Raw genomic sequence first — 27,906 nt, 5'->3', positions numbered from 1 at the left:
GCGTATTATTAGAATATTAGCCATTTGTTAGTGATAATTTAGCACGTGTTCCACATAACCTCATTTATCCTTAATCCTACCCAATACTTAAACTTAATTTAATAATTATTAATAAGCAACATGAAGAATTTGAGGGAAAAGTTGTAGTTAACAAGTGTTGCCTATAATGGTTGTGTATGTCTTTGTACAGTGTGCTAATCATCACAGTCAGTGCTAATGGCTAATAAAAGCCCTAAATCGTGTAGACAAAAGCTTATGTTAAGTTGGTAGAATATGCCAACATTACAAAACAGGAAGTGTTAGAGAAATCTAGCCTTCCCTCATAGCGAAAAACAACTAAATTCACTGTAAAGGTAGACTCTTTTTTTTTAAACAAACTTCCCAACACTTTAAACGCGATGCTAGCCGTTTGGGAATTGCTGTTCTTTCACACACAATTACGACACAAAGAGATTAAAGTATCCAGTTTCTCGACTGTAAAAGCATGTGCTCGCCCTGTTTGCGTTCACTGGAGAAAAATAATAGTTGACTTTAAATGCGCTGAAGGTATAAACCAGATACGCCTTTCTGGATGAATCGGTGCTTGTAAAGGGACCTCTCGTTTTTGTGCACAACAATAACCGATTGAACAAAGCTGCATTCTTACTGAAATTGTTCTGTGTTGTGTGGAAGAACTAGAAGAGCAAGATAAGTGCCTATATCGACCCCAGAGCTTTTATGAAAGAATCCACGTGACTCTTCCACCATCTAATCTTTATATATATATATATATATATATATATATATATATATATATATATATATATATATATATATATATATATATATATATATATATATATATATATATATATATATAGTGTATGCAACACTAACAACAAACCGAACAAACTGCGTTATGACATAATGTTCATTCATTTGACTATTTAGCATCAAGATTTTATATATAAATGCTTTCAAAAAACGTATATATTTATATAAATGTATATTCATGTGCTGTTTGATCTCTCTATCTCTCTGTCTCCCTTACTTATTGACGTCCTGCAGTCTGACAAAAGCCTGTTTGATAATAATATAATGCATTAAGCCATACATTTACTATTGTATTTATTATTAATATTATTATTATTTTACAAGTTAACTTTAATTGTAAGCTCATATATAAAACATAAAAAAAGAAATAGAGCTGAACGCATAAATAGTAACATTTAGGAGAAAAGAAAAGCATTAAACCAGAAATACAAAAATAAAAGCTAAATTAAAATAATAAAAATGAATATATTACTAAAATTGTGTAAACTAACTGACTATGTGTAGCTACAATTTAAACAAACTATTTAACAAACCAACTCTTGGTATGAACCTTAATAATTGAATTCAAATGTCTGTGAATCATATCTATGCTACTCAACACTTGCAGAATCTATTTTAATAATCTATTTTTTTAAATTTTGTATTACTGGATGTCAGCACAACTGTGCTGTACATAATTATTAGCATTTAACTTTATAATATCATAAATGTAATTTTTAGATACTTAAATATGCAAAAAGAGAAAAACACAATATAATAAATAGTAATAATAATAATCAAACCAGAACTTTGCCTTTGTTTGATAAGAAATATTTAATTGCAAAGACCTTTGGCCCTCTAGTACCAAAAACAGCTGTACAAATACATGTAAATCCAATATAACTGTCAAAGAAGAGCTTCTTTAAATGTACCACACGGACGAAACATACACACTGCAATTGCATAATTATTTTTGTACCAATTTTCCCTGACATATATTACATACAATGCATAGTTTTACTGAAAAGGGAGTGAAATAGCATTCTTAATAAAAAATAAATACTAGAGACCTTACAGAGACTATGACCCAGGCTGCATTGACAAGAACTTAACGTACGATGCTTGGAAGTCAGTATTTACAGTAAAATCATAAAGCATCATGATGCAATCATGCAGGCTAAACCAGAATGTGCTGGTGAACTAATCCGTATTTAAGAAACGATATGCAATGAGTAAACACGATCATTGGCAAGACCGTGCGTGTTTGTATTTCTGATGGATTTCCTCACTGAAGGAACTGAAATGTCTCTGAAGAGCTTGATGTGTTTTCAGGAGGTGACGGGCAGGTCTGTTCTGTTTCTGCGGTACTGGACTTTGGTGTTGGTGACGGCGCCGTGCTTCTGTCGCAGATGAAGACGCAGCTGACTCTTGTGGCGGAAGTGCAGGTCACAATTCTCACACTGGAATGAGAGACCAAGAAGAGTTCACATCAAAAGCGTTCGCAGTTCTAATATTCAACACTGATACGTGACTAAAAGTGACCCTGGACGGCAAAACCATAAGGATGCCATTTTTTGACAGAATAAATACGATTTCTATTAGTTTGGACTGGACAATATTTGTGCCGAGATACAAGTATTTGAAAATCTGGAATGTGGGGGTGCTAAGTTTTAAATCTGAAAATGCATCTCGTGTAAAGTTACGAGTCGACTCTGAATCATTGAAATGAGTCATTTTTAAAACAAGTCCCAAGCTGACTTCAACGTCAAACGTGAGCATAAAACATGGGCTGGTCCGAATGAAAATGCTAATTTATTCTTTGCCACTAGGTGCTGCTTCTGGAGCGTAAAAAAGCTCACAAACACGCCTTTAAATAAAATCGATTAGCGCCATTCAATCGTTCAAATGTTTTGGGAGTGGTTGAACAAATAAGTTAAAAGATAAATGCGTATTACAAGAAAATAAAGGTTTTTTTTTGACCTTGCTTGTTTTTAGGGACTCCCAAAACCAAAAAATGAACCGTAACTGGGGCATTTTTAAAGCTTAGATGTGCATATTACAAATAAAAGTTCGGTTTTGACATATTTACGGTAATACATTTACAGAATATCTTTATGGAAGCTGATATTTACTTAAATCCTAATGGTTTTTGCCGTTAATTGTCATTTTGACCCATACAGTGTATTGTTGGCTATTGCTACAAATATGCAAGACTTTGGTGCAGCTGATGCTCACATGATAAGGTTTCTCTCCCGTGTGTATTCGTAAGTGACTCTTCAGCGTCTGAAGGTGGCGGAAGCGCGTGCCGCAGATGTCACACGGGTACGGTTTCTCTCCGGTGTGGATCAGCACGTGAGCCCTCAGATGAGCCACCTGGAAACCACGAAAGCAGAAGATGAAGCGCGTTCGCTCTGCACCGTCACAGAAGCACTCCGGGGCGCCTGACTGTACCTGGACGAAGCGCGAGCCGCAGGTTTCACATTTGTACGGTTTTTCTCCCGAGTGGATCCGTGAGTGTGTCTTCAGATTGGCGGGTCTGTTGAACTGCGCTCCGCACACGCCCAGCAGATGCACGTTTCTCTCCCCCTGTAACACACCAGGATGAAAATGTCAAACTTCAACACAGCGAGTGCCATCTTGGAGCTCCGAAGCACTGCAAATGTACCTGCGTGGATGGATTTGTGGCTCGCTAGGTTCCCGTTGTAGCAGAACATGGCCTGGCAGCGGTCACATTTGTACCGTTTTCCGTCCTGCAGCCATCGTGGATTCTCTCCGTCGGATTCGCTCCTGGACTCACAGTCGTTACAGTAGATTCTGTCCCGCTCTGCAAACATAGGATTCAGACTGTGAAGATTGATGTATTTTTCACGTTCACCGCACATGTGACCAGCAGGGGGCCCCAAAGAGAAAAAACTACATCCCAACAGTACAATAAGGAATAGAAATAAAACTCAAGGTATGTTAACGTTTATTAATATTACCTATTAAAATGTGAATTTTTAAATATTTTATTTAATATTAAATAAATCATATTTTATAATATTTAAGATTTTATATTACATGTACACATAAAATGTAATGTGTAAATGTGTTTAATAATAATAGTAATAATAAGAATAGTAATTAAAAACTACTAAAGCATTAAAACCCTTAAGTTTATAATACTTTGAAAACAACTAATAGCTGATACTACTACTATTGCTTACTACTACTATAATAATAATTAATATTATGTAACTATTATTAAATATTATTATTACTGACAAATACTATTATTGGCTGATTACAATACTTAACACTGAAATATTAATAAGCATAATTATGCTGTTATCATTATGAGTTATACTAATTTCTAAATTATTAATATTATTTAAATTTTTATTTTATATTTTATTTAATATAATTTAGGTATATATATATATATATATATATATATATATATATATATATATATATATATATATATATATATATATATATATATATCTTATCATATAAATGTCATTATTGTTATTATTACTTTCAAAATTATAACTAAAATAAATCTTTCTGTCTCTCGAATTATAAAAAAAAAATTGCACTGACCAATCTGACTGATATGTGCCCCTCAAAAAATTACATTCTCTAAAAAAATAATAATAATTGCAAGATTTTGCCCATGATCCCAAAATCCATTTCAACATTGTGAGAAAAATGCATTCACCTGATCTTGTGGGTCCTGTGCTGCGCTCCTCTGTCAAAGTGTTGGGAAGCGAAGAGTCCTGTTCTTTTTTGATGCAGTCATCTGCGGAGCTAAAAACATATGACACACGTTTAAGAATAATGCATTAAATAAACACTTGCCACACTGTCGTCCTTAAAGTCTGTCTTCACCGACCTGCTCTCCACACTGAGAGGACCTCGGGCTTCACCGCTCTTGTTGCTGGATTCTGTAGCCAGGCGGGACGGAGTCGGTGAGCTGTTGTCACTGGCCCCGTCTGAGGAGTTCAGCACAATGAACTTGTACTTCTTCCAGTTGCGGACCTTCAGGGGGCTGGCGGCGCCGGGAGGAGACGGCGCTCCTCGGCTGCAGCTGCTGGACTCTGCGGGTGAGTTGGGTTGGCAGTCTGACCTGAGAGGGCTCTTGGGTCCGCTGCTGCTCTCCGCCTCCGGAGTCTTCCCGTCTCCCTCGGCTCGAGCTGAACGGAAGAGCACGGACGGACGGCTGGTCTCCTCCCGGGGCCCGGGGGCTTCTGCGTCGGCGACGGTCCGAGCCGAGGCTCCGGCGTCCGGCGGGGACTGCTGCTGGCGGAGCATCACGCCGCTCTTAGGGATCCGCCAGAGCGGGTTCGCGGTGTTGGAGGCGTCCACGTTGAGAGGTAGAGGTCTGTAGAAGCGAGCGGGGCTTTCGGTGGAAGTGCTAACGGCATAGTGCGTGTTCGGAGGAGCGTAAGTGCCGAAGCTGACCCTGGACTGGCTGTTCAGGGCATCGCTGAGGAGGAAGGGAGCTTCTGAGGATAAACAGCCGTGACTGATCAGCACCTCTGTTCTGGTCTGCTTTACACACAAGCCCCTTTGAGAAAACCAGCAGAGGATGAGTCAGTGAGAAATAACAGTATCCAAGATCAAGAAAAGAAAAAGTGGCCAAGCCGTGTAATGGTATTCTTATTGGTTCATTTGTCTTTCAGCCTATATCATTTTTAACCATTCAATAACTGACTTTAAAAACATGATGTAATCATGGAAAAAGCAATAAAATATTTTTTTTCACTTTTGTTATACATAAAACGTACACATTAAAATATATTTAAAAAAATTAATTAAAAAGAAAAAATATTTAAAAAATTTAAATATAATAAAATAAATCCAAAACGTTTATATACAGTATTAAAATTGTATGTACAGTATCAAATAATACAAAAATATAAATAGAGACTTACTTAGAAACATAAGCTTTTAATCTATTCAATATCTATTCAGATTTCCAACAATAAATGAACAATACTAAATGAAGATTTATTCTATTTAATTGATACATTCTTTCTTGATTATGATATCAGGAAAGTTGTATCATCTTTTTTTTTTACATGCAGGACCCTCCCAAATAAATGAATGAATAAATAGATAAAAGCAAATAATTAATTAATTAAATACAATAACTAAATACACTAAAATATTTATAAAATATACTAAATATTTTATAGAATAATTATCTAAACAAAATATAAATAAAAATCAATGTTATGTCTCCAACTGTGCTACAAATCACACGTTCGTGTTTCTGAGCACTCACCTGGAGTCTATGAACCTCTGGCATGTGTCCATCACGTGCTCCATCTGTAAGTATGTGGCTGTGTTGAGGGTGGCTATGATGAAGTCATCTTTAAGCGTGAGGCAAGACGTATACATGAACTCCAATAATATGGCGAAGCCATCGGGGTCCACCTTCGGATCTAAACTCACGATGCTCAAGGTGCTTTTATAAGCATCTGCAAACATGGAGTAGAAGAGGCCACTGGGAAAGGACAAGATGGAACACAAATGTCACTTACGGCACACTGTCACGTATTTGGCAAAATGCATAAGTCACAGCACTACCTGCATGCCATCAGAACTGTCTTGTGGGCCCGAAAGTGCTGCCCAGCGACCACGATGGTGACATCGGTCAGGATGTTTCTGCTGCGGAGGCGGTTGAAGTTGAACAGCACATCACCGGCATGGCGAGTGAACTTAATGCAGCCGTCCGCTGCACTTGACATTGTTCACCTGCACGTAAAGCGTTCAGAATCAAACTTTTCAATGTATGAATGCATACGCAAATACATGCCCACTTGGTTACTATGCTTTTAAATATAAACTATATTACACCAGATACACTTAAAAATAAATAAATAATAATAATTACAAATAAATAATAATAAAAAAATAATAAAAATTAATAAAAAAATTTTTATAATTATATATATATATATATATATATATATATATATATATATATATATATATATATATATAATGCTACACAATAGGCTATTAACCTAGAATTTTGAAGGTGTGCAAGTTTAGTCAATTGAACACTAGATGTCCACAAAGTAATGCTGCAAACTCTACATTTACGTATAACAATATTCATAGTAAGACATCTAATTAATGTTATGTTGTTACACATACGCACACATACTGTACAATGTGTACATAGTTTTAAATATTTAAATATTTATTCACCGCTATATGCATATAACTCGGGAGGACTTGGTGTGCAGACAAACCTAGACAGCTGCCTACTTGGACAATTTTAAACCTGCATAGTTTTTTTTTTTTTTAACATTAGTCCGTCGAAATGCCACCTAAGCAGACGGCTTACTAGGATTGAAACACAGCCACGCAATTAACCACGTTTTTTTTTTCTTCTCAAGCTTCTGACATCATTTCAGAAACCCACCATCACCTTAGCTGTGAAAAACAAGCGGTACCTTGCATTTCGACGAACATCACTACACAGGGAACAGCAGTTTACGTGATTTAAGACGCTTCCCGCGCGTGACACTTGTTGAGCAGCGACAGCCTTGTGGCATACTGGCCAAGTATTAATGTGATGGAAATTAATAACGTTATGACGTATTATGAATAAACGACTCCATCACGTCACAGGTGTTTGGTGTAAAACGAGCGTTTCGGTAATGTTTCAGTGAAACAGAGACTACAGGACACTGAATAATCTCACGCTGATATGATTGAATGCTGACGCGGTCGAACATAAAACCTTCGCACGCTGTATTTATGTATTTATTAACCGCAAGTCATGACAACTAGGAGAGTTCACCAGCATGGTCACACGCGCATGGGTGAATGCTGAAATTGAATATAAATCAAGCATTTTCGACTTTTAAAACTTTAAAGGTACACGATCTTTACGCGTCTACTGTTTTGTTCCCGACACGGACCGTCCGCTATAGGGAATAAACTTAGTTTCCCCTTCCATATAAAGTTGCATAAACCTGTCTTTATCATACGGTTCAGTGCTTCCTAAATCGGCTTAAGCTCGCTGAATGTAGCGCAACTTCTACAGACGGCGAACCTGACAAACGAGTAATAAAGTGAGTAATTCGCGCTATTAGGCCACCAGAAGTCGGGTTGCGTAATTAACGCGACAGCTCTAAATGCGAGAAAGTAGACCGGCGTAAAACAAAACAATAAAAACAAACAGCTATAGAAGCGACTCGTCTCTTTAGGGCTTCTCGTGTTGACTTTTTTTGCTAGATAGAAGAAAATCACCTGGTATATTTTTCTTGGAAGTGTCCACCGAAGACAGTTCTTGGAAGAACTCTTCTGAGAAGACGCAGCTCGCAATTCTCGGAATTTTACCAGTGGGCTGTACCACTGAGACACAGGAGGGGGGGAGTCGGGCTGGCTCTCCCCGCGCCTCTTTAGCGCGGGCTTGCTTCCTATCAGAAACGCCATCCAAGTAATCCCGAAGGGTTTAAAACTGGCACGTATGCTCGATGTCGCCGCTTTTAGCTCACCGTTTATTAACACCGTTGGAGTGATTACAGTCCGCCCCTCTGTACGCGGTGGTTCGCTCCAGAGACGCGGACATAATCTACGTCACTCCTCCTCCCACCCTTTCGCTACTGTACAGATCCGGCAGAAATGGTTCCTTCCGATGCGACCCCTCTATTATAACTGTGTTTATGTTATGTCACGTTGAATTAACTCAGCTATTGTCGTACGCTACATTATAAATACAAATACAAAGTTAATCGCAAAGAAAAGCAATCTATTTTTGTCTACGTTTCCTGTTCTAAGTTAAATATAACAGCGCAATGTTATAATATTATTATTACATTATCATTACCATTATTATATAACATTGAGATACTACCAAATCCATAAGTTTGTGGTTTTGCTCAGTTTATAATAGATAAAATCACTTCTTCAATCATTGGTTGTTAGCATTATTTGCACATTTGCTAAATAGATACAAAATAAAAATAAAAAAGTCAATGTGGCAGGTTTATAATAATATTGTAACATACTACACAATAGCAAAGAACGAGTTTTGATGAAAGTGTTATACCCAGATGTTCGTTTTTGGGTGAATTTTCTCTTTAACATTGTCCTTTTCTAATTACATGCTCTCTAAACTAATATCACAAGATCTGGGAGGTCACACATTGATTACAGCATGCAATTAAGATGGTAACGGAGGCAAATAAGGTCTCTTACATATACACACACACACACACACACACACACACACACACACACACACACACACACACACACTAAAGCTCATGACTGCTTCAGCAGTGTACTGTAACTTAACACTCAACAAAGCAGCTATTCAGGACCATAACGCAGTGCACACAGCTCTCAACACTATTTATACATCAGTCCCAAAGAGGTACTGGAAACTGGAAAACACTCATCTAACACACGGTGCTTCAGGTACACAGAGAACTAAGAATAAAATTGACAAAACTAGACGGTTGTCAATTCCTTCAAAGAGGTCAGAGGTCAAACTGAAAGAATTTTGCACAAAAATTATATAAAATTACAATACCCTGCGTGTGCATCTATCTGTAAGTAAATACACGATAATTGCATTGAACGGGCATGAGGAAAAAGTAGTAAAAAAAAAAAAGCAGCATGCTAGAAATGACGGGCATAATAACGAAGCGCTGAACGACTGGCCTAGAAATGTCTGCAACGCCGAGACAATCATTACAGGGTAGCGCTTTGATATTGCGCATCTTCCTGACAGTTAAGTGAAGTTCTGTGTGCTTCTGTATGGGAAATCGTTTTTGAAGTTCTTTCATTGTGAAAGGTTGGCAACATGTCATATATCTTAAACCTCATTGTGAAACTGCCCCACCTCTCACACATCCAAATACACGCTTCCTCTTTCTTCAGAAGAGGAAAGTGCCCCGTCGGAAATAAACGCTACTGTCACAGACCTCATACGGACGATGACTTTTCTAGAGAACTTTCTTTCGTGTCATTTTTATTTGGATTTCTGTGTTTTTGGCTTTGCTGACAGCGAAGGCCATTCTTTTCTCCAGAAACTTAAATGAATTATTAGCCTACATATAATTTTTTTTATTGGTCATTTCATGAAATCAAGTCAAGTCAAGTCAAGTCTGTTCGCCGATCATTTCTTCAAATTCACCGTACTGCTTCATGACCCTAGTATGGATGCAAATACTTTTGTAATCAGCATAGATCGAATACATTTCACATATCTGCCACACACATCGATATGCTTGTCGATGGCAGCAGTGCTGTGTCATTTTTACTCATCACAGTCACACATCAAAAACACGGTTCAGAAAGTGGATAGGCTATTCCAAGAAAAGCGTTCATATACAGGCCATAGATGACTCAGTGACTGTCATTTAGTGTGGTTATCTCAGTCCTTCGGGTTTTGTAGTGATCTGCAAGGCTCCACCTACAGTGGTGTAAAACCTCAGGGTGAATACCTGACAAACACACAAAGACGCCCTCTTTAGCTTCGTATAAAAGACGCAGTCGCTTTGAAATGTGTGTGAAAGTGTTCCTTTACATCATCATGTTTTATTTGGCTATTTGTGTGGCTTGTAGTCAATCTGTTTTAGCTTGGCGTATATGCCTGTGCGCTCCTAGTCATATATATTTCACGGAAAAATAAGCCTATATGATGATATAGGATACATAAAGTACTTTCACCCGGTGTAACCGGTTTTGACTGCTCTGTAAAATAGCGACTGTCATTTATTTTAGCACGGTGGGGTCATTCCTGCACGCGAAACATCCTTTAAAGTTACCATGAAATTAAATTCAAACTGTATTTAGAGGTTACGTACATGCTCGACATTTATAAATTGCATGCAAAGCAACGAACAATCAAACACTTTCCAAAACGAGAATTTATTTGCCATCTGCGACTAACAAGCAAGCGGCAAATCCTTAGCAACTTACGAGCGCTTCAATATGCCCGTGCTTCAAAAGGAAAAGATATTTCAGGACACATGTTTTCACAGGGTTTAGGAGCCGAGCTGGATCCAGAACACACACCTGCACCGCACTTTGCTCCTTCGCGTACTTTCAAAACACATGTGTCGGTTTTCTCAGGTCAGGATCGATTCAGCACACATGACCTCGCGCTGGAAACATAAGGCTCGCTTTGCTGCGGAAAACTACTTAACCAAACAGATGCAGAAGTCCATTGATCTTCCATGGAGTATGTTGACCTCGGCCTCAGTTCAATAGCACAGAATCTATGCATGAGGGGTCAAGCACGGCACCGAACCGCGGTTTACTTTTTAATGAATCTGTATTGGATTGCACCGCTATTGCTTTGCTACTCGAACGGTGCCGATCGATGAAGTGACGGAGGTCACAATGCAGACTTTACATACATCGGCGGTTCTCCCAAAAAAGAAACCAAACACTTAACGCTTTAGAGAGGTTTCGCCGCAAATGAACACATTTTTAATGAAGTCTGAGAGGTTTGTGTTTGTTCAACGTAAGTTCATTGCTCAAACTTTGGAGCTTAAAAAGATTCATGAAGACGCAATAAAAGAAAAAACATGACTTAAACGGTTTAAAGGGTAAGTTACTCACCCTCGTGTCGCGTTCAAAAACTGCAAGACCCTTATAAATTAGGATATATATAATTTTGGGGAATAAAATGTTGTATAAGCAAATTATATATGAACAAAATCCTTCTGTAAAACCTTCAATCAATCAATCAATCAATCATTTTATGAATATAGCGCTTTTAACAACACAGGTTGCATCAAAGCACTGTAATAAAAACTGCAGGATATAGATAGGAATAAAAATGTAAAGTTTGGTGTGTGTAATTACTACGGATGGAAATTATGAGTCAGTGTAGGAGAAAAAATACATTTTGACAAAATAGAAATATTGTAATTGAAATCTGCTGATGCAAACAGAGAAAGCGCTACCTCACAGTGTCTTCTGAATGTTCTCAAATTGGACAGGTGCACAAAAAACTGGGTTTTTGACCGCAGAGTTTATCTCCAGACAGCTCCGAATCACACCTGTTTTTTTCCGTGATCCTGAAGATCTTGATCGGCTGGGTCAGGTGTGTTTGATCAGGGCTGGAGCTGAACTCTGCTGAGCGGTCGCCCTCCAGGAATCAAACCACTGCCACAGAAGAACGATTTTGAGTTCCCTTTCAGTGAATATTTCCGAACCTATATTTATCTGAATGTGATGAACATCTAAATAAGCATTTTGTGAGACAAATGATATGATGTGACTGGGCAGAAAATAACCAATGTATAAACATTGATCAATGCACATACAGAGCCCATCAAATATAGTCAAGAGAGGCTAAGAAGAGGAAAGTGAGGTTTATATAGTTTGTTTATATGGGATTGCGTCTTTTCAGGAGACTTTCAAGACTCTTCGGGAACCGCTCTGTTCATATGAATCACTTTTGCACTGTCTTTATGAACTTTTGGAAGATTTAAAATTTTGGTGTAATTGATTTTCGGTGGCGTGTCATGAATCGATGTTTTCGAAGATAATCGAAAGTCCGACAGCGACAGGAGGCAGACTCTCCATTTTTTAGGACGCGTCCCTTTTTACGAATTTTACAAAAAAAATGTGTCTTTTGACAGCAAGGGAAAATTTTTGTGTGTTTCCCCTTATTTTTAGTGGGTTTTTTTTTTCTAAAGGGCCACTATTGCTCATTCTTACAGGGATTTTCCCAAAATCCCTAAGTATTAAACTTTGGCATATAAATCATCCTGCCCTGTTTTTGCTACAAATATGAATCATACGCCAAATCATACGTCAAAATAGATTAAACTGATTAATTTCTAGCCTTATCCCTCAGCCAGCCCCTTCTATGATTCTCTTGTTTCAACATCTGATCTGATTACTTAACTTTCTCCTCCATCCAGAGCTGCCCTATCCAATTACCTCACCTCACGCTGGTGTGACGTTTCTCCACCTAAACTCCACCCAAACCAGTGCAGCTCAGCAAAGATTTACAACAACTTGTAACAGTTAGCCAAATCGGTTAAAGCTGCCTTCGTTTAAATGGGGTTAGATCGTACTACGTGAGGCTTTGGCTGTTAAAAGAGTGAGACATGAATCTTTTTTATTAGTTTTAAATAGTACAAAATGGCTACCTTTCAAACCTGCTAAGTTTTATAATTTTTTTTACTTGGAATAGACATGTTAATTATTTTGAATAGATATTATTAATGCTGATAACGCGCTTGATCAATGTATTAGATTAATACATTAATACATTAAATATTAATTGATTTAAAAAAAATTAAATTAAAGTCTATGCAGCCGTGCCTTAGGTGTATTTTTCTGTTGTTTTTTTTTTTTTTTTAAAGAAATGGCCATAATTAAGTAATTTCATAACAAAAACTAACACACACAAGTGAGTGTTTCCCATGCATTATAAACACCTCTATTAGCCTACCATTTAATTTAGCTGAGAATCGGTAACACTTTACGCTCATGAACACGAACCAGCGAGGAAAAATACGTTGAAAGAATTTATAAATTTTAGTTAAAGAAATAGTTCAACCAAAATTTAAATTTGCCTGAAAATGACTCCAAAACGTGGGTCGGTTTGCTTCTTCTTCAGGACAGATTTGGATAAACGTAGCATTACATCGCTTGCTCATCAATAGATGCACTGTAGTGAATGGGTGCCGTCAGAATGAGAGTCCATACAGCTGATAAAAACATCACAATAATCCACAAGTCACCCACACCGCTCCAGACCATCAATTCATGTCTTTTAACTTTATATACTGTTGCTTCTGGCTTCAGTCCATAATCCATAATAATGCTTTATCAAATGACAGTGACGGTGCTTGATCTGTGCATATTTCTCTCTTGATTCCTTTTACATTTACAATTTTTATAGATGGAGGAATCATTTTTTCATTTTTGGGTGAGCTATTTTTTTAATGTCATTGTATATATAATTTACAAATGCATTAATAAAATTTGAAGTTATATCTATTAGCATCATTTAATGGTCCCGGCATGACAACAACGAGTTTTATTTTTGATTTAGTGACAAAAAAAAAGCTAATTGTTAGATCATTTTAATAAATGCTTTCCCTAACATTAACGGACCTTGATGTAAAGTATCACCTGATAATTCCATTAAGTCACTAACGAATGTTACAATGGCATGCATGCACGAACATACACAAAACGTGTAACTGAATCACTGCATGTTTCTGCTAGTGCATGATCCTAAGCACAACGATAAATGAGGTTTATATAAAGCCATATCAACGTGAGACATCTGCAGCCCTTCAGACGTGATCGCATAGTGATACGCTCAGCACTTCTGCAAGCGCTCACTTCGGCTATCTTTAGCTCTGACACTTCCATACTTAGAGTAAACAGCTTATCATTGGCCAGCGTTTGGTCGTAAACCTGTTACACCATAGATCACTACTTCCACTTCCAGGCCAGAAACATTCTTTTAAAGTTATTCAAAGTTCACTGCGCACTTAATATGACACAAAGTCCAATATTAACCATACAGCGGCGACATAAATGCTCCATTTCGGTGGTAAACATCAGCGTCCTTGTATCTGTTTGCATATAATGTGTCGTGCAAAGCAATTAAGGACGACAAGGTTACTGGAGAAGAAGAACACGCCAAACTGGATCCGTCAACTTTTAAGCAATACAATTTAAAAGAGTTCGAATGGGCGAGGCAAGTCACATCAGGTTGATTGCAGGATATTTTCAGAAGGCGAACGTTACGGTAAACCCCACCTTTTTCGTGAAGGTATCTGCCAAGACTGTCAGCTGAGTGAGGAGTGCATGGCTTTCTAGGAATGCAGAGAGAGACCGACAGAACCCTTGAAAAACAAGAGCTCGACCCGTTTTCGACGCTCCCCCTGCTGGACAAACAAACTCGACCTCACTGGCCTTCGCCACAGGGGTGAATTAATAAATAAACGTTCTTGAGCAGTTATACATCTAATAAAGATTAGCTGCTCTGTGCTTGAAAGGACAACGTAGTAACAGGCCTGAAGCGAAGGGCTAGAACTCGACGGTTTCCTCTGAACTTCCTCTGGAATTTCAAGTATTAGATCGCGTTCACCCTCATTCCTGCATCAGCCTCATTTCAACCTCAGTTTTGTGCGGTTTGTATTTAGTTTGAAGCGTCATTACATTGGCAATAACTCAAAAGGCGTTATGACGGGAACTCATTTAGTTTGGTATATAACTAATATTGTTAACATTTGTTAACGTTAGGTAATGTACAAACAGTGAACGGTACCTTTATTAGTTATTATTCATCTTAGTTGACTTTAAGCAATAAAAATACAGTCATTTATTGTTAGTTCTTGTTAGTGCATTAACTAATGTTAAGAAACACAGCTTGTGATTTTATTAAAGCATTATGCTGGAATAAGCATTAACTAATATTAATAAATGCTGTAGAAGTATTGTTCATTCTTAGTTCATGTTAACTAATGTAGTTAACTAATGCTAACTAACAAAAAAATAAATAAATTATATATACAGTATATATATATACACACATAAATACAGTATATATATATATATATATATATATATATATATATATATATATATATATATATAAATTATGTATATACATTTATATTTTAATATAATTTTTTATATTGTACAGAAATATATTTAATATATATAATATTTAATATATATAATGTTATGTAAACAAAAGCTTTTATTTTGGATCTGATTGTTTCAATATTAATCAATTTATAGACAGATAGATGGACAGATAGGTATAAAGAAACTCATATTTTATTTTATTATTGTATTAATAAAACCCATTTTGGCTCACTTTTGGGTTTGTATTTCTGTTTTGTTTTCTTTTTCTTTTAGTTTTTTTTAAACGCACTACGTGGACTTTACGACTTAGTAAGAACAAAACAACTGAATAGCCTTTAGGCCCGCGGCACGTCATTTAAAAAACATTGTTCCTAAAAATCAAGACTTGATGTCAATATAATAGTGTTTATCACCGATTTAGAGAACGAACTCAAACGTTTCCTCAGGTTACTGGTAAACTAGCTTTTTAAGATCTGGTGTTGAATGCCAGAAGGACTAGCAGTGATCATGTCGTGGTACATATTTTACAACTTCTTGTCTATGAACAATGTAGATAAGGTTTTATAGCATCTCTTTTGTTTCTGCGCCCTACCTGGGTCAACAATAACAACAAATTTAGAAACGACGCGGGTGGGGAGAAGTTATAATAGCTTTACAAAGAGCCAAAAAAGGTCCTAATTCTGCTTGTTCAAAAGCAAGTAACTCTGCTTTATGAAAAACTGCGTAAAATTAATTGACATGCTACGTAAAACAAATGGCGCAAAATGAAAGAATTAGGTGTAGGCCGTATCTTCTGATGACTCAGAAGTTTCCTTTAGGAATGATTGCAATGAAATCTAAAAAGTGAACTCCTACGCCTCCATGCTGTATGGAAGCACTTGGCAACAAATTGTTTACCGGCCCGATATAAATCGTCTCATTACGGTGCTCAGCCTTTTAGGTCAAATTAACAAGGTTTGGGAGGAAGTAAGCGCTGTCATTATCCCGGTGTCACTCCATAATGCTGCTGTGACACATGCTCAAATATGCCATATTCAGTTTTATGGGCGCGTATCTCTAAAACATCATTAAAGAGCACTTTGCTACAGCAAATAAAACAAAGACCTCACGCCACTTTGTTAAATTAGCTGTATTTTGATACACAGTTTGCACATCATCTATTTATTTAAAACCAACAAACCCATTTTGACAAATGGAAGTCTTTGCTTGGTCATTTTGTCGCACTTAAAAGGTCACGGAAGAGAAGTGCGTCAATAAGACATAAATCGCCCTTTGCGTGGTATATAAATGAAGATGCTCCGAGGTCAGGTAACGAAAGACTTCCAGAAGGCACCGCTCTGACTCTGTTTCCAGCCATGAAGGTGGTGCTGCTGGCGGTGCTGTTGGTGTTGGCGGCGTGGGCAGATACGCCCAGGCCCAGAAAGCTCTGAGACTCTGTGGCCGAGAGTTTTTCAGTGATGGTGTACACGTGCGGGGGTTCCAGATGGAGGCGGTTCCAAACCGAGGACCCCTTAAATGGTCAGTATATATATTTTCAGTCTTCATCCCAGCGTAGCTCCTAGATTCCTGGCGGTTGTTGCTGCTGGAAGAAGACAAACTACTGACAGTGTCTCAGATTAATGACATTTTATGATGTTTTGGTGGCCTGCATGTTACACATGTGATATAATATAATAATATTCTCTGATGGTGTCAACATTCAAAAACTACAAAGGATAAGCTTTTGGACAATAATTGGATAATTATATATATATATATATATATATATATATATATATATATATATATATATATATATATATATATATTTCATATGATCCATCTATTGTCTAAAATGCTCATCTAAATTAAGGTTATGAATTCAACAAAGGATAAGCTTTTTGGACAATAATTGGATAATTATATATATATATATATATATATATATATATATATATATATATATATATATATATATATATATTATATATTTCATATGATCCATCTATTGTCTAAAATGCTCATCTAATCTGTAAGGTTATGTGAATTCACATAACCTTACAGATGATGGCATTTGGACAATAGATGGATCATATAATATATATAATATAATATAATATAATATAATATAATATAATATAATATAATATATTGTCTGTCCACTGGGAAAGGCATCAACATTCACATAACCCTACATGGGACAAACATTTTGAACAATAAATGGATAATATAATATGAAATATATAATAGTTTAATTACATGTTGTAATACAACAATGCAAAAATTAAAAAAATTAATGTAATAAAATTGAATGAGGATTACATTTTTTTTTAAATATTACAAATGTTTTATTATGATTCATCAGAAAATCTCATTAAAAATGATCGAGAACAAACATTAATAAATCTCAGTAAAGAACTGATTACAAATCTTTAGCAATCTAATTAGATTTAATGTTTAAAACAGTTTTGCATGCTCTGATCACATAATCAAGTGTCATTTTTAGCTTTGTAGATAGGAACCATGCAACTTAAATGATGCAATAATGCAATCAAAATGAATGGCTGAATTCGGAGGGTCAAGTGTGGGGAAGTTTTTATTTATTTTTATATTTAATTTATTTTTGTTCAGTTATTATCTTCATGACTATTCATCTTCATTTTCTTTCGTTTTTTTTGTTAAAATAATAATAAATAATAAATACATTTCTAATAATAAAAATATTTTAACCAAAAATCTATGCTGAATTTGGAACAGAACAGAAAGCTATTGCAAAAATTGATTTTATGTCAGCTCGTGTGCGCCACCTGCTGTATAAATGTACATGTTACATTCTGGCATCCTCAGCTCATCCCTAACACAGCATGAACTGTGGAGGAAACAGAAATCACGTACAGCACCTGTCCTTGATTTTACACAGGTTATGGCATGGAGACTGATGCGGAGTCACTGGCCTCTGCCGAAACGGATCGAGTGAGACGAGAGGCCTACGAGGCGCTGCCCTCCACGTGCTGTAAAGTGGGATGCAGAAAAAGTGATCTTGTGCGCATGTGCTGAGAAACCCTCCCATCGTCGTCATCTTCTCTGTGCAAAAATGCATTTAAAAATATTATTTATCAGAGGACTTGAATGACAAATGTTCAGATGCTGTTTTCCGAGAAATTCTTCAAATGCAAAACAAAAAACATGTTTATTTAAAGGCACAATACTGAACAGAAATTAATTTCGTCTTTTTATAGACATACTATAAGGACATAGCTCACCTTAAAAAAATTGCCTGAGCATTGTTTGAGTATATGCATGTACTATATGTGTACTAGGCCTACTGTATATGTGGCCCAAAACATAGTGGGTTTATTAAATTAAATGGTTAGCAACCTGAACTAATGTTTTAAAAAAAATGTTAAATCTAGAAGCAGGTACAAATTCTAGATTATAAAATATGTATTTTTTTAATTATTATTTATAGACCCAATATTGCATTTTTTTAAAAATATATCCAATATCAAGAGATACCAAGTGTAACATTGAGAATAAAAGCATTTTGAACAAAAACATAATCATGGTTTATCTTTGTCCTTATTTGTTGGGAAAGAGCACTAAATACATTCTTTTTTTAAAAAAGATTCACAATAACCTTAAAGAAACAGTATTTCTGGCAGTCAGTGGTTTAACCATCTGAAGTGAAGTCACGTCTCCTGACCATAAAAGCAGTTCTTCTTTGTTCTAATCAATTACAGAGTTCTAAAAAATGTATTAAAGCTTAATGGACTACTTGGATTGAGCTTTACAGTGCACTTCTGTTTTCAAATAGTTTCCAGTTATTTATGTATTCAAAGTGCTTTAACCACCTAGTTGACTAAACATTACTTACAATAAAGGTCTGCAAGAAGACTTAAAAATCCAGACACAAGCTGTATTAAGTAGGTCCCTAATCATTTTTATTGCATAAAAAGAGTATATTCGGTCCAAATGTGACGCTTGTGTCCTTATGAGCTATGCATCAGCATTCATACTGTGATCAGACAAGTCATGTCAGACTCTTTAATTTTCCCCAGTGCAGAGATAGAAGTAAACACTCTACATCCACACAGAGTTGAGGTGAGTGAAGACTTGCAACAGGATTGTCTCCAACCAGTGGATGACGTTTTTCAAAGAGTCAAAGAGATTCACAAAAACCAGCATGAAGAACAAGTACGAGCACTTATTTGAGGGACTCAAAATACAAGAGAATCAAACCCTGCTGAACATGATTTATACACATCTGTACATCGTAGAGGGAGAATGCGAAGGGGTGAATGAAGAGCATGAGGTTTTACACATGGAGAAAACACCCAGAACACAAAACTCACAAGAAACTCCAATCTACTGCAACAATATCTTTGACGCTTCGCTTAAACAAGGGAAAATAAAGACAGTTCTCACTAAAGGCATCGCTGGAATTGGAAAAACGGTCTCTGTGCAGAAGTTCATTCTGGATTGGGCAGAGGGAAAGCCAATCAGGATGTAGATTTCATGTTCGTGCTTCCATTTCGAGGGATCAACTTGGTTAAAGAGCAGCGGTATAGTCTTCACAAACTTCTTCTGACCGTCTACCCCGAGCTTCAATATCTGGATTCAAAGATTTATGCAGAGTGTAAAGTTGTGTTCATCTTTGATGGTTTGGATGAAAGCAGAATTTCACTCTTTTCAGACACTGACACAGTTTCTGATGTGAACGAGGTTTCATCAGTGGGTGTGCTGATGTCAAACCTTATGAAAGGAGAGCTTCTTCCCTCTGCTCTCATCTGGATCACCACCAGACCAGCAGCAGCCAGTCAGATCCCCTCACAATACATCAACCGTGTGACTGAAATTCAGGGATTCAATGACTCTCAGAAGGAACAGTATTTCAGAAAGAGAATCAGCGACAAGCATCAAGTCAGCAGAATCATCTCACACATTAGAAGATCAAGAAGTCTTCACATTATGTGTCACATTCCCGTCTTCTGCTGGATCTCAGCCACTGTGCTTCAAAACCTCTTGAAGCAAGATGATAGCGCAGAAATCCCTCAGACTCTGACGGAAATGTATATACACTTCCTGATCATTCAGAAAAATGTTACGAACCAAAAGTATGATGGGTCAGATCCAAATAACCTGCAGTACAACAAAGAAGTCATCCTGAAGCTTGCTTGGCTTACAAGCAATTGAAGAAAGGTAATATCATGTTCTATGAGGAGGATTTGAAAGATTGCAGCATAGATGTCACTAAGACCTCTGTGAAATCTGGGATTTGTACTGAGATCGTCAAGGCGGAAGCTGTGGTTAATGAAAAGTCTACTGCTTCATACATTTGAGTTTTCAAGAGTTTCTTGCAGCATTTTATGTTTTTTACTACTATGTGAGTACGACTATGGAGGTGCTGAGTTGTTTTACATCACTGCATCACTTGTTTAAAGGTGTAGTAGACAAAGCTGTAGAAAGTCAGAATGGCCAATTCGATCTTTTTCTTCGATTCCTTTTGGGCGTCTCGTTGGAGTCCAATCAAGGGCTTTTACATGGTCTTTTGGCTCACACTGAGAGCAGCTCCAGAAGCATAAAGGAAATCACAAGGTACATTAAAGTGAAAATCAAAAAGGATCCCCATCTATCAGCAGATAGATCCATCTGCCTGAATCCTCTGTCTGCTGGAAGTCAAAGATCAGACTCTGTACAGGGAGATCCAGGAGTTTCTGACCTCAACGAAACACTCAGAGAAGAAACTTTCTCCTGGACACTGCTCAGCAATAGCCTACATGCTTCAGATGATGGATGAGCTGGATCTTAAGAAATACAACACATCAGGGTAGAAAGAGACTGATACCTGCTGTGAGGAACTGCAGAAAAGCTCTGTAAGTGTTAAATTGTTATATTACACAGTTACATTGCCCATATTATGGGTCTACAAAAGGTCCATATTGTAATTTTGAGAGACCAAAGAGCAGGTTACTTGCATGCAAGGTCATAAAACACATTCATTGTCGTATATTTATTCTTACCTTACTTTACTTGCTCTATGACTTGCCTAATCTTTAAATTATAGCCCCTTCTATAATGTGTAGAAAGAATGTGAGAAAATAAAGTGATATAGGGAAATTAATGTGCACGGGCTTTATTTGAGACAACTGAAAGGCTGAGTGCAATTGTGAGCTGTTTAGTGAACTTGCAGATACTTCCTTTTCTGCTGTTCCCATGCAATTTGCTGTATTACCTTCCTCACATGCTGAACCCATTCTTCTCTGGCCAAAAGTAAATATTATTTATGTAAACAGTGATGTGGGGATAAATGTTAAAGGTGAGATGAGGGTGCCTTCTGGTGACTTGCAGAAGTACTGAATGCAGAATACATTTTCTTATAACTAATACAGTCAGAGGCCCGAGACTCCCGACACTATCTCATGACCAATTCTTGCATTTTTATGAGGCCGCTGATTTTGTATGATTTCTGTGAGGGTAGGTTTAGGGGCGAGGTTGGAGTGGTCATTGTAAATCCTACAAATTTGCCACTTCATTAAATATGTACAATTTTTTCACAAAAAATACAACCGTGTGTGTTGAATGAATTAGCCACCAAGTAAAATATTTACCAGTTGGGTTTGAAGTTCAGCTGCCATTAACAAATTCAGACTTCAGCAGAAAGATGTAGCTTGAAGTATTATGTTGACATTAAACTTAGAATTTATTTAAACAAATGATTATGACCAGTTGTGCAGTTGTTATTCATGCAGAGAACTGTGTTTCCTTTTGTTCTAGGTTTTCTGGCTGTGATCTCCGTGATCATAGCTGTGAAAGTGTGCTCTACAGTCAGCTGACTGCCCCCTCAGAGAGCTGGACTTGAGTAACAATGACCTGCGGGATTCAGGAGTGAAGCTGCTCTGTGATGGACTGAAGAATCCTAACTGTCAACTAGAAATACTCAGGTGTCTAATTTAAGGGGGAGTTCACCAAAAAATTCTGTCTTCTTCTTTGGAACATGGAAAGATATTTTGATTAACATTTCAACAGCTTTTTTGTGAGTTTCACAGTCATCTGATTTGATGTGATTCCCTCCTCTAGATTGTCTGGCTGTATGGTGACAGAGGAAGGGTGCTCATACTTGACATCAGCTCTGAGTTCAAACCCCTCACACCTGAGAGAGCTGGATCTGAGCTACAGTCACCCAGGAGATTCAGGACTGAAGTTGCTCTCAGATCTACTGCAGGATCCAAACATCAAGTTGGAGAAACTGAAGCACCTGTTATTGAGTTCAGTTTAAATGCATTTGTGTTTTTATGTCTTTAAAGTTTGGAACATGGAGAACAGATCAGAATCACACCTGGTCTTTGGAAATGTAGGTGATTGCTCATATACAAACCTTTTATCACACTTTCTTTTATTTGTAATTACAACGAACCCCGTATACCTTCTTGTATGCAGATTCAAGTGCTATCACATTGGATCCAAACACGGCACACACTCAGCTCATCCTGTCTGAGGGCTACACAAAAGTGACATATGTGAAGGAGAAGCAATCGTATCCTGACCATCCAGAGAGATTTGAGAGCTTTGAGCAGGTTCTGAGCAGAGAGAGCCTGTCTGGACGCTGTTACTTGGAGGCTGAATGGAGCGGACAGGCTGTTATAGCTGTGTCGTATAAAGAAATCAGCAGGAAAGGAGGAAGAGAATGTCGGTTTGGACTCAATGACAAGTCTTGGATTCTGTTCAGCTCTGATAACAGATTTACTGCCTGTCATAATAATAAGAGGAGGGACGTACCTGCCCCTTCACCTCTGTCTACTAGAGTCGGCCTGTTTGTAGACTGGCTGGGTGGCTTTCTGTCCTTCTACAGCGTCTCTGACACACTCACACACTTACACACATTTTACTGCACTTTCACTGAGCCTCTCTATGCAGGCTTTTTACTCGACTTGGGATCCTCAGCATCTCTGTACCCTGTCGGGAACAACAGGGACAACCGACACACAACTGGGTCAGTTTTTTAGAAACTTTATTTTACTTAAATTCACACTTTTTCAGTCTTAAATACAAATATGCTGCCATGCTGTTCACTATATCATTCTGTCCTCTGTGGAACACACAAGAAGATATTATGTTATTGTGTTAATTTACAGTTAAATTAAAAGTTACGGCTGAAGCTAAAAGATGTAGTGTCTATCTATAATAATTTTACTTATTATGTTTTATATTTTTGTACTTGTAAATATATTACATTTTTTTTTTGGTAAAATAGTTGATGATATTTGGTGAAATGTATAGTGTATTTTCATTAAAATTATTTAAAACCATATTTTCATAGACCCCTGTAGCAGAGTTGTTTTTCATTTAACTGAACTGAATAAATTAACATATTGTCAAATATATTGTGATGTATAACTGACAGTAATGAATTACCAAACAATAATGGGTTGAAAAGTTAATAATAATGACTGGAAAAGTTATAAAGTACTTGTACGTTCTCAAAACAAATAGACATCGATTTATTGACTTAATGAGGTATTACACACAATTAAGTATTAAAATTATGACCTTTCAACTTAATATATGGGAAGAGATACATTTTTTTAATTGTTTTTATGAGGTTTTCTTGTTAAGACAGTAGTATTTAAATTGTGTTCAAAATGTGCTTCCACAATATAACATTAAATAGTAGTCAATAATATAGACATAATTACATTAATTAATTTACAGCCCTTAGTGACTTCATTTGAAGCCGACACAAATCTATAACAATACAATTTTATATATATATATATACATTATTGTTTGGTAATATATATATATATATATATATATATATATATATATATATATAGTATAATATAGTATGTTCCTATGTTGCATTTAACTTATCATTATGGGAGATGTTGAGGAACCAGAACTGCCTCATACTTACTCAACCTCTAGTTATTTTAAGTCATTTTAAAGGTCATTTAACTTAAATATGTAGTGTAGATGCCACTGGTTGGCTGAAATCACTCGTCACTAAAAGCCAGCTTCTTACACAGTCATTCAAAATAAACACCATAGACGGTAGCGGTGGCGAAGAGCGAGCTGTTTTTGAAAGTATGCGAGGAGAAATTATCATGCGTTTCGTCCCAAAGGCATCGACTCCCCATGCGCATGTTCTGGTCTCTGATCTGACCAATGCTGATGACGACGATGATCTTGTAGCGGGGAATCATCAAATCTTTAACTCTGGCTTTGACCACCTGAAATCACAGCAGCAGGAACGCGCTTTTAGCATATACCTGTGTTTATATATTTATAATCTCAACATGCTTTTAATGAATAAAATATGCATGCTGCGCAGCCAGTGTTAAATGTGTTTATTATGATTTAGAAAAAAATGACCTCAGAGATGGTTTTGGTCATCTGTCTGCACAGCTCGGGTTCATATTTCTCCTCCTGCAGGTAGCTGGTCAACACGTCCTTCAGAATGTCCTTCACTGTTAACACCGGAAAATGTCGCGCGGGGCCTGCATAAATACATTTACTATGATTTACTGATATAAAACTCAAATACCTGACTCTGGGGCAAAAGTTAGAGGGACAAAATGTCTAACAAATGACCTCTGACTTTCTTTCTGTAAAAGGTTAAAAAAAAAAAAAAATATATATATATATATATATATATACCAGACAGCATAGTTTGGGCCATACAGGCTCTATTACTTTCACAGTATGAGTTATTTTGAATTAGCATGTATGTGTTTACATTATATGTGTATATGTTTATTATCTCTCTATATATAAAAATAGAAATTATACATATAAAAAAAATATATAAATATATTTTTAATATATGAACATAACATTATTTTCTTAAATATATACATGCATGTGTTTGCATTTATAAATACATCAGAATACACGCCATATATATTACATACACAAAAACTTATTTTGGATTGCCATTAATCACGATTAATTGTTTGACAGCACTATTTTTTTAGTTTTAGTTTTTAGTACATCAAGTAAATCTGAAAAATGTTATTGCTTTTTTAAGCTTTTTGTTTTAGTTTCAACTATAGCAAACATGATTCAGAGTGAGCTTATGATACTAATTTTATGCATAATATATTTTTAAATGTTGATGTTCTTAATATTATTTTGTAATTTTCAGGCAGATAATCGATAACAAAATTCTAATACAGATATTTAAGATGTTTTTTTCCAAGAAAACGTTATCAATGACTACCGGTATGTTTATTCAGTATCTGGCTATTGTTAGCTAAAGGAAACTGGATAATGGAAAGTAAAACCGAAGGTGCAGGAAAATTCATATATACATATATCCTTTCCATATATGCTTCTCCTGTGTAAAATCATGTTGCTGAATCTTAGCGAATGGCTTATTTGGTGACAGCAGTGAAGGAGAAGAGACTCACTGAGCTGATAGGTGTTCTCCATCTGCACCACAGGTCGTGGGATATCATCATGATGTCCGGGCTCCTCCATGTAAGACACTGTACTGATAGAGCTACACACAAACACGTGGTCCTTCATCATCTACGCTTTTTTTACTGACACCTTTCAGCGTTATTATGCTGTTAAGGAATAACAGCAACTCACTCCTTGGTTCTGGCAAAGGTTTCTTTAGCTCGGACTTCATGACTGCCCAGAGAAGACAGGCTTCCGCGCTTCTTCAGCAGACGTGCCGCTTTCTCCTTCGCCAAATCAGACATTTTATCGCGGAAAATGCTATCCTACGAAAACCTAAAAGACATGAAAAATACGTTTGCATTGGTTGATAACTAATAATTTAGAAATGTGCAAATCGATAAAATAGAATTAAATGTAACTTTACCCAAGTTTCATCGCAGCGAAACACACTTACCGCTTTGATGCGACTCTTCCACAAACCGGAAACGCTCAGCACCGCCGCCGGCTTGTTGCCAAACGTTGCCTTGACAACAGAGGATTTGGTTTTCTCTTTGAGTGGGATCTCCCGCCAATGAGCGACCGCGCGAGTTCTGAGGCGACTATGGCGACGGTTTAGTTTTGAAACGTTAATTATAGCACGCTGACTTCGCTTAGCCACGTTCACGTGAGCGGATTTAAATTCAAAAACATTAAAGAAACCTTTTAAGACCACCGAAACAAAACGTGTGAATAACCTGAAGGGACCACAGTGAGTTAAAATGAAAATGTAACATTCAACGACCTTTTTTTTTAAATTAATTTTAAACGCAAAACAAAGAAATAAATAGCATAACTGTAATACCAAAATAACTTCGTAAGTGTTTTCGTCTTGTTGTCCAGTGCAAAAATTCAAGAACGTAAAAACGAGACATACAACGTTGCCTGGGAAATTGATCGAAACACTATATTTCTGAAAAAGAACAAATATCTTGCAATGATCACAAAAAAAATGAAATTAATGCTCAAGGGAAATTCAATGCCCATTTCACCATTGACATACATTTAAAAAACGAGTTTAATTTGCACCTTAAGTAAATGTATCAAGAGTTAAGGATTTTTAATGCCATGACCTTTTGAATTTAAGACACTGCTTTGATTTAAGGCCTTAATTTGTGGATGGTCAATGCAGAAACTTAATTAATGTTCATAAAGTAATAGTTATAGTGGAATTAGTTTTTTTTCTGTGGCTAAAATTCTATAAATTATTATGTTGAACATAATGTACATTGTTAGGTAAAATCATTGTCATTCAGAAAAAAAAAAAAAAGAGACAAAAGTGTAAATATTTTATGTTGGCTAACCTACTTCTTTTAAGCATGAAACGTAGCTGTACTCTACTGATAATTCCTGAAATAATACTAAAATTCTTGTTATTTGCATAAGGATTTGCTGACAATAACAACAAGCAGCCAAGGGTGTTAAACATGAATTTCTTGATTTTATTTTTAAGACATTACATTATTTTCACTTCTGATATATTTAGCATTTTCAGTCTCTATATTCTCTTAAAATATGTGGAGAGGTTACTCTATGCATGAAATGTTTGCATATTCCATTTTCTGAACGATGTATGAACAAGATGCGAGTTAGCTGACAAACACAATACCACAACATCTGTGGGATAAAACATAATAAATACATATATATATATATATATATATATATATATATATATATATATATATATATATATATATATATATATATATATATATATATATAAAATGAGAGATGGAGACATGTTTTAACTGGAATAAACCATCCATGAGCAGCAGCTGTCTTTCCATCCCTCCACTTTTAGGGTAAGGTAAGGCCTCCAAACCACCAAAAATAAACACACTTAATGTATGGCAGAAATAATGCGTAAAAGGTTAGCCAAACCACATTTCTAAATTGTACCTCTTTAAGTAGAGACACGTTTCAGACGCTGTAAGTTTCTACACACTTGGATGGATGGATATTCTCACAATTGTAAAGGCAATGATCCACATATTAGTGACAAAGTCTATATAGCTCAGCAAACAAAAACATTGAGAATAAAGATGACATTTGCTTATTTTCGACACAATACAGTACGAGGAAGTGATAAATTAAAGGACGTGA

At 36.4% G+C, this 27,906-nt stretch overlaps 3 protein-coding genes and 1 pseudogene across 3 annotated transcripts; 2 read left to right on the top strand and 2 right to left on the bottom strand.

Annotated features, from left to right (window-relative positions):
- Nucleotides 1–1,607: 1,607 nt before the first annotated feature.
- bcl6ab (BCL6A transcription repressor b) lies at nt 1,608–8,174 on the bottom strand. Its single transcript, XM_043224306.1, has 9 exons — nt 8,047–8,174; nt 6,370–6,537; nt 6,065–6,286; nt 4,670–5,344; nt 4,496–4,584; nt 3,447–3,616; nt 3,244–3,372; nt 3,028–3,165; nt 1,608–2,252 (listed from the first exon to the last, which is right to left on the bottom strand). The coding sequence occupies exons 2-9, from the start codon at nt 6,528–6,530 to the stop codon at nt 2,121–2,123; spliced, it is 1,716 nt and encodes a 571-aa protein (XP_043080241.1). The 5' UTR covers nt 6,531–6,537; nt 8,047–8,174; the 3' UTR covers nt 1,608–2,120.
- An 8,176-nt stretch (nt 8,175–16,350) lies between these two features.
- Nucleotides 16,351–18,841, top strand: insl5b (insulin-like 5b). Its single transcript, XM_043219833.1, is given in 4 exon segments — nt 16,351–16,785; nt 16,788–16,833; nt 16,835–16,899; nt 18,281–18,841. Coding segments are annotated over 4 exon segments (297 nt in total). The 5' UTR covers nt 16,351–16,736; the 3' UTR covers nt 18,418–18,841.
- A 702-nt stretch (nt 18,842–19,543) lies between these two features.
- LOC122360865 lies at nt 19,544–24,093 on the top strand (annotated as a pseudogene).
- Nucleotides 24,094–24,215: 122 nt separating this feature from the next.
- On the bottom strand, nt 24,216–26,248 carry LOC122326129 (dynein light chain Tctex-type 5). Its single transcript, XM_043220819.1, has 5 exons — nt 26,219–26,248; nt 25,954–26,097; nt 25,770–25,861; nt 24,733–24,857; nt 24,216–24,590 (listed from the first exon to the last, which is right to left on the bottom strand). Exons 2-5 carry the CDS (start codon nt 26,064–26,066, stop codon nt 24,387–24,389), a joined length of 534 nt encoding a protein of 177 aa, XP_043076754.1. The 5' UTR covers nt 26,067–26,097; nt 26,219–26,248; the 3' UTR covers nt 24,216–24,386.
- Nucleotides 26,249–27,906: the final 1,658 nt, after the last annotated feature.

Source organism: Puntigrus tetrazona, chromosome 2 (genome assembly GCF_018831695.1).
Source record: "Puntigrus tetrazona isolate hp1 chromosome 2, ASM1883169v1, whole genome shotgun sequence".
In the NCBI taxonomy this organism is placed as follows: Eukaryota; Metazoa; Chordata; class Actinopteri; order Cypriniformes; family Cyprinidae; genus Puntigrus; species Puntigrus tetrazona.
Note: the sequence above shows the minus strand (reverse complement) of the source record. Positions and strands in the feature narration are given on the sequence as shown.

Excerpts from the sequence above, each read along its gene's own strand:
- bcl6ab (XM_043224306.1), bottom strand. The coding sequence starts at position 6,530 with ATGTCAAGTGCAGCGGACGGCTGCATTAAGTTCACTCGCCATGCCGGT. Across the intron at positions 5,345-6,064 it reads CAGAGGTTCATAGACTCCAG|GGGCTTGTGTGTAAAGCAGA; the intron begins GTGAGTGCTCAG and ends GTTTTCTCAAAG. Across the intron at positions 3,166-3,243 it reads GCGGCTCGCGCTTCGTCCAG|GTGGCTCATCTGAGGGCTCA; the intron begins GTACAGTCAGGC and ends CGTGGTTTCCAG.
- LOC122326129 (XM_043220819.1), bottom strand. The coding sequence starts at position 26,066 with ATGTCTGATTTGGCGAAGGAGAAAGCGGCACGTCTGCTGAAGAAGCGC. Across the intron at positions 25,862-25,953 it reads ACCTTTGCCAGAACCAAGGA|CTCTATCAGTACAGTGTCTT; the intron begins GTGAGTTGCTGT and ends GTTTGTGTGTAG. Across the intron at positions 24,591-24,732 it reads TGACCAAAACCATCTCTGAG|GTGGTCAAAGCCAGAGTTAA; the intron begins GTCATTTTTTTC and ends CTGTGATTTCAG.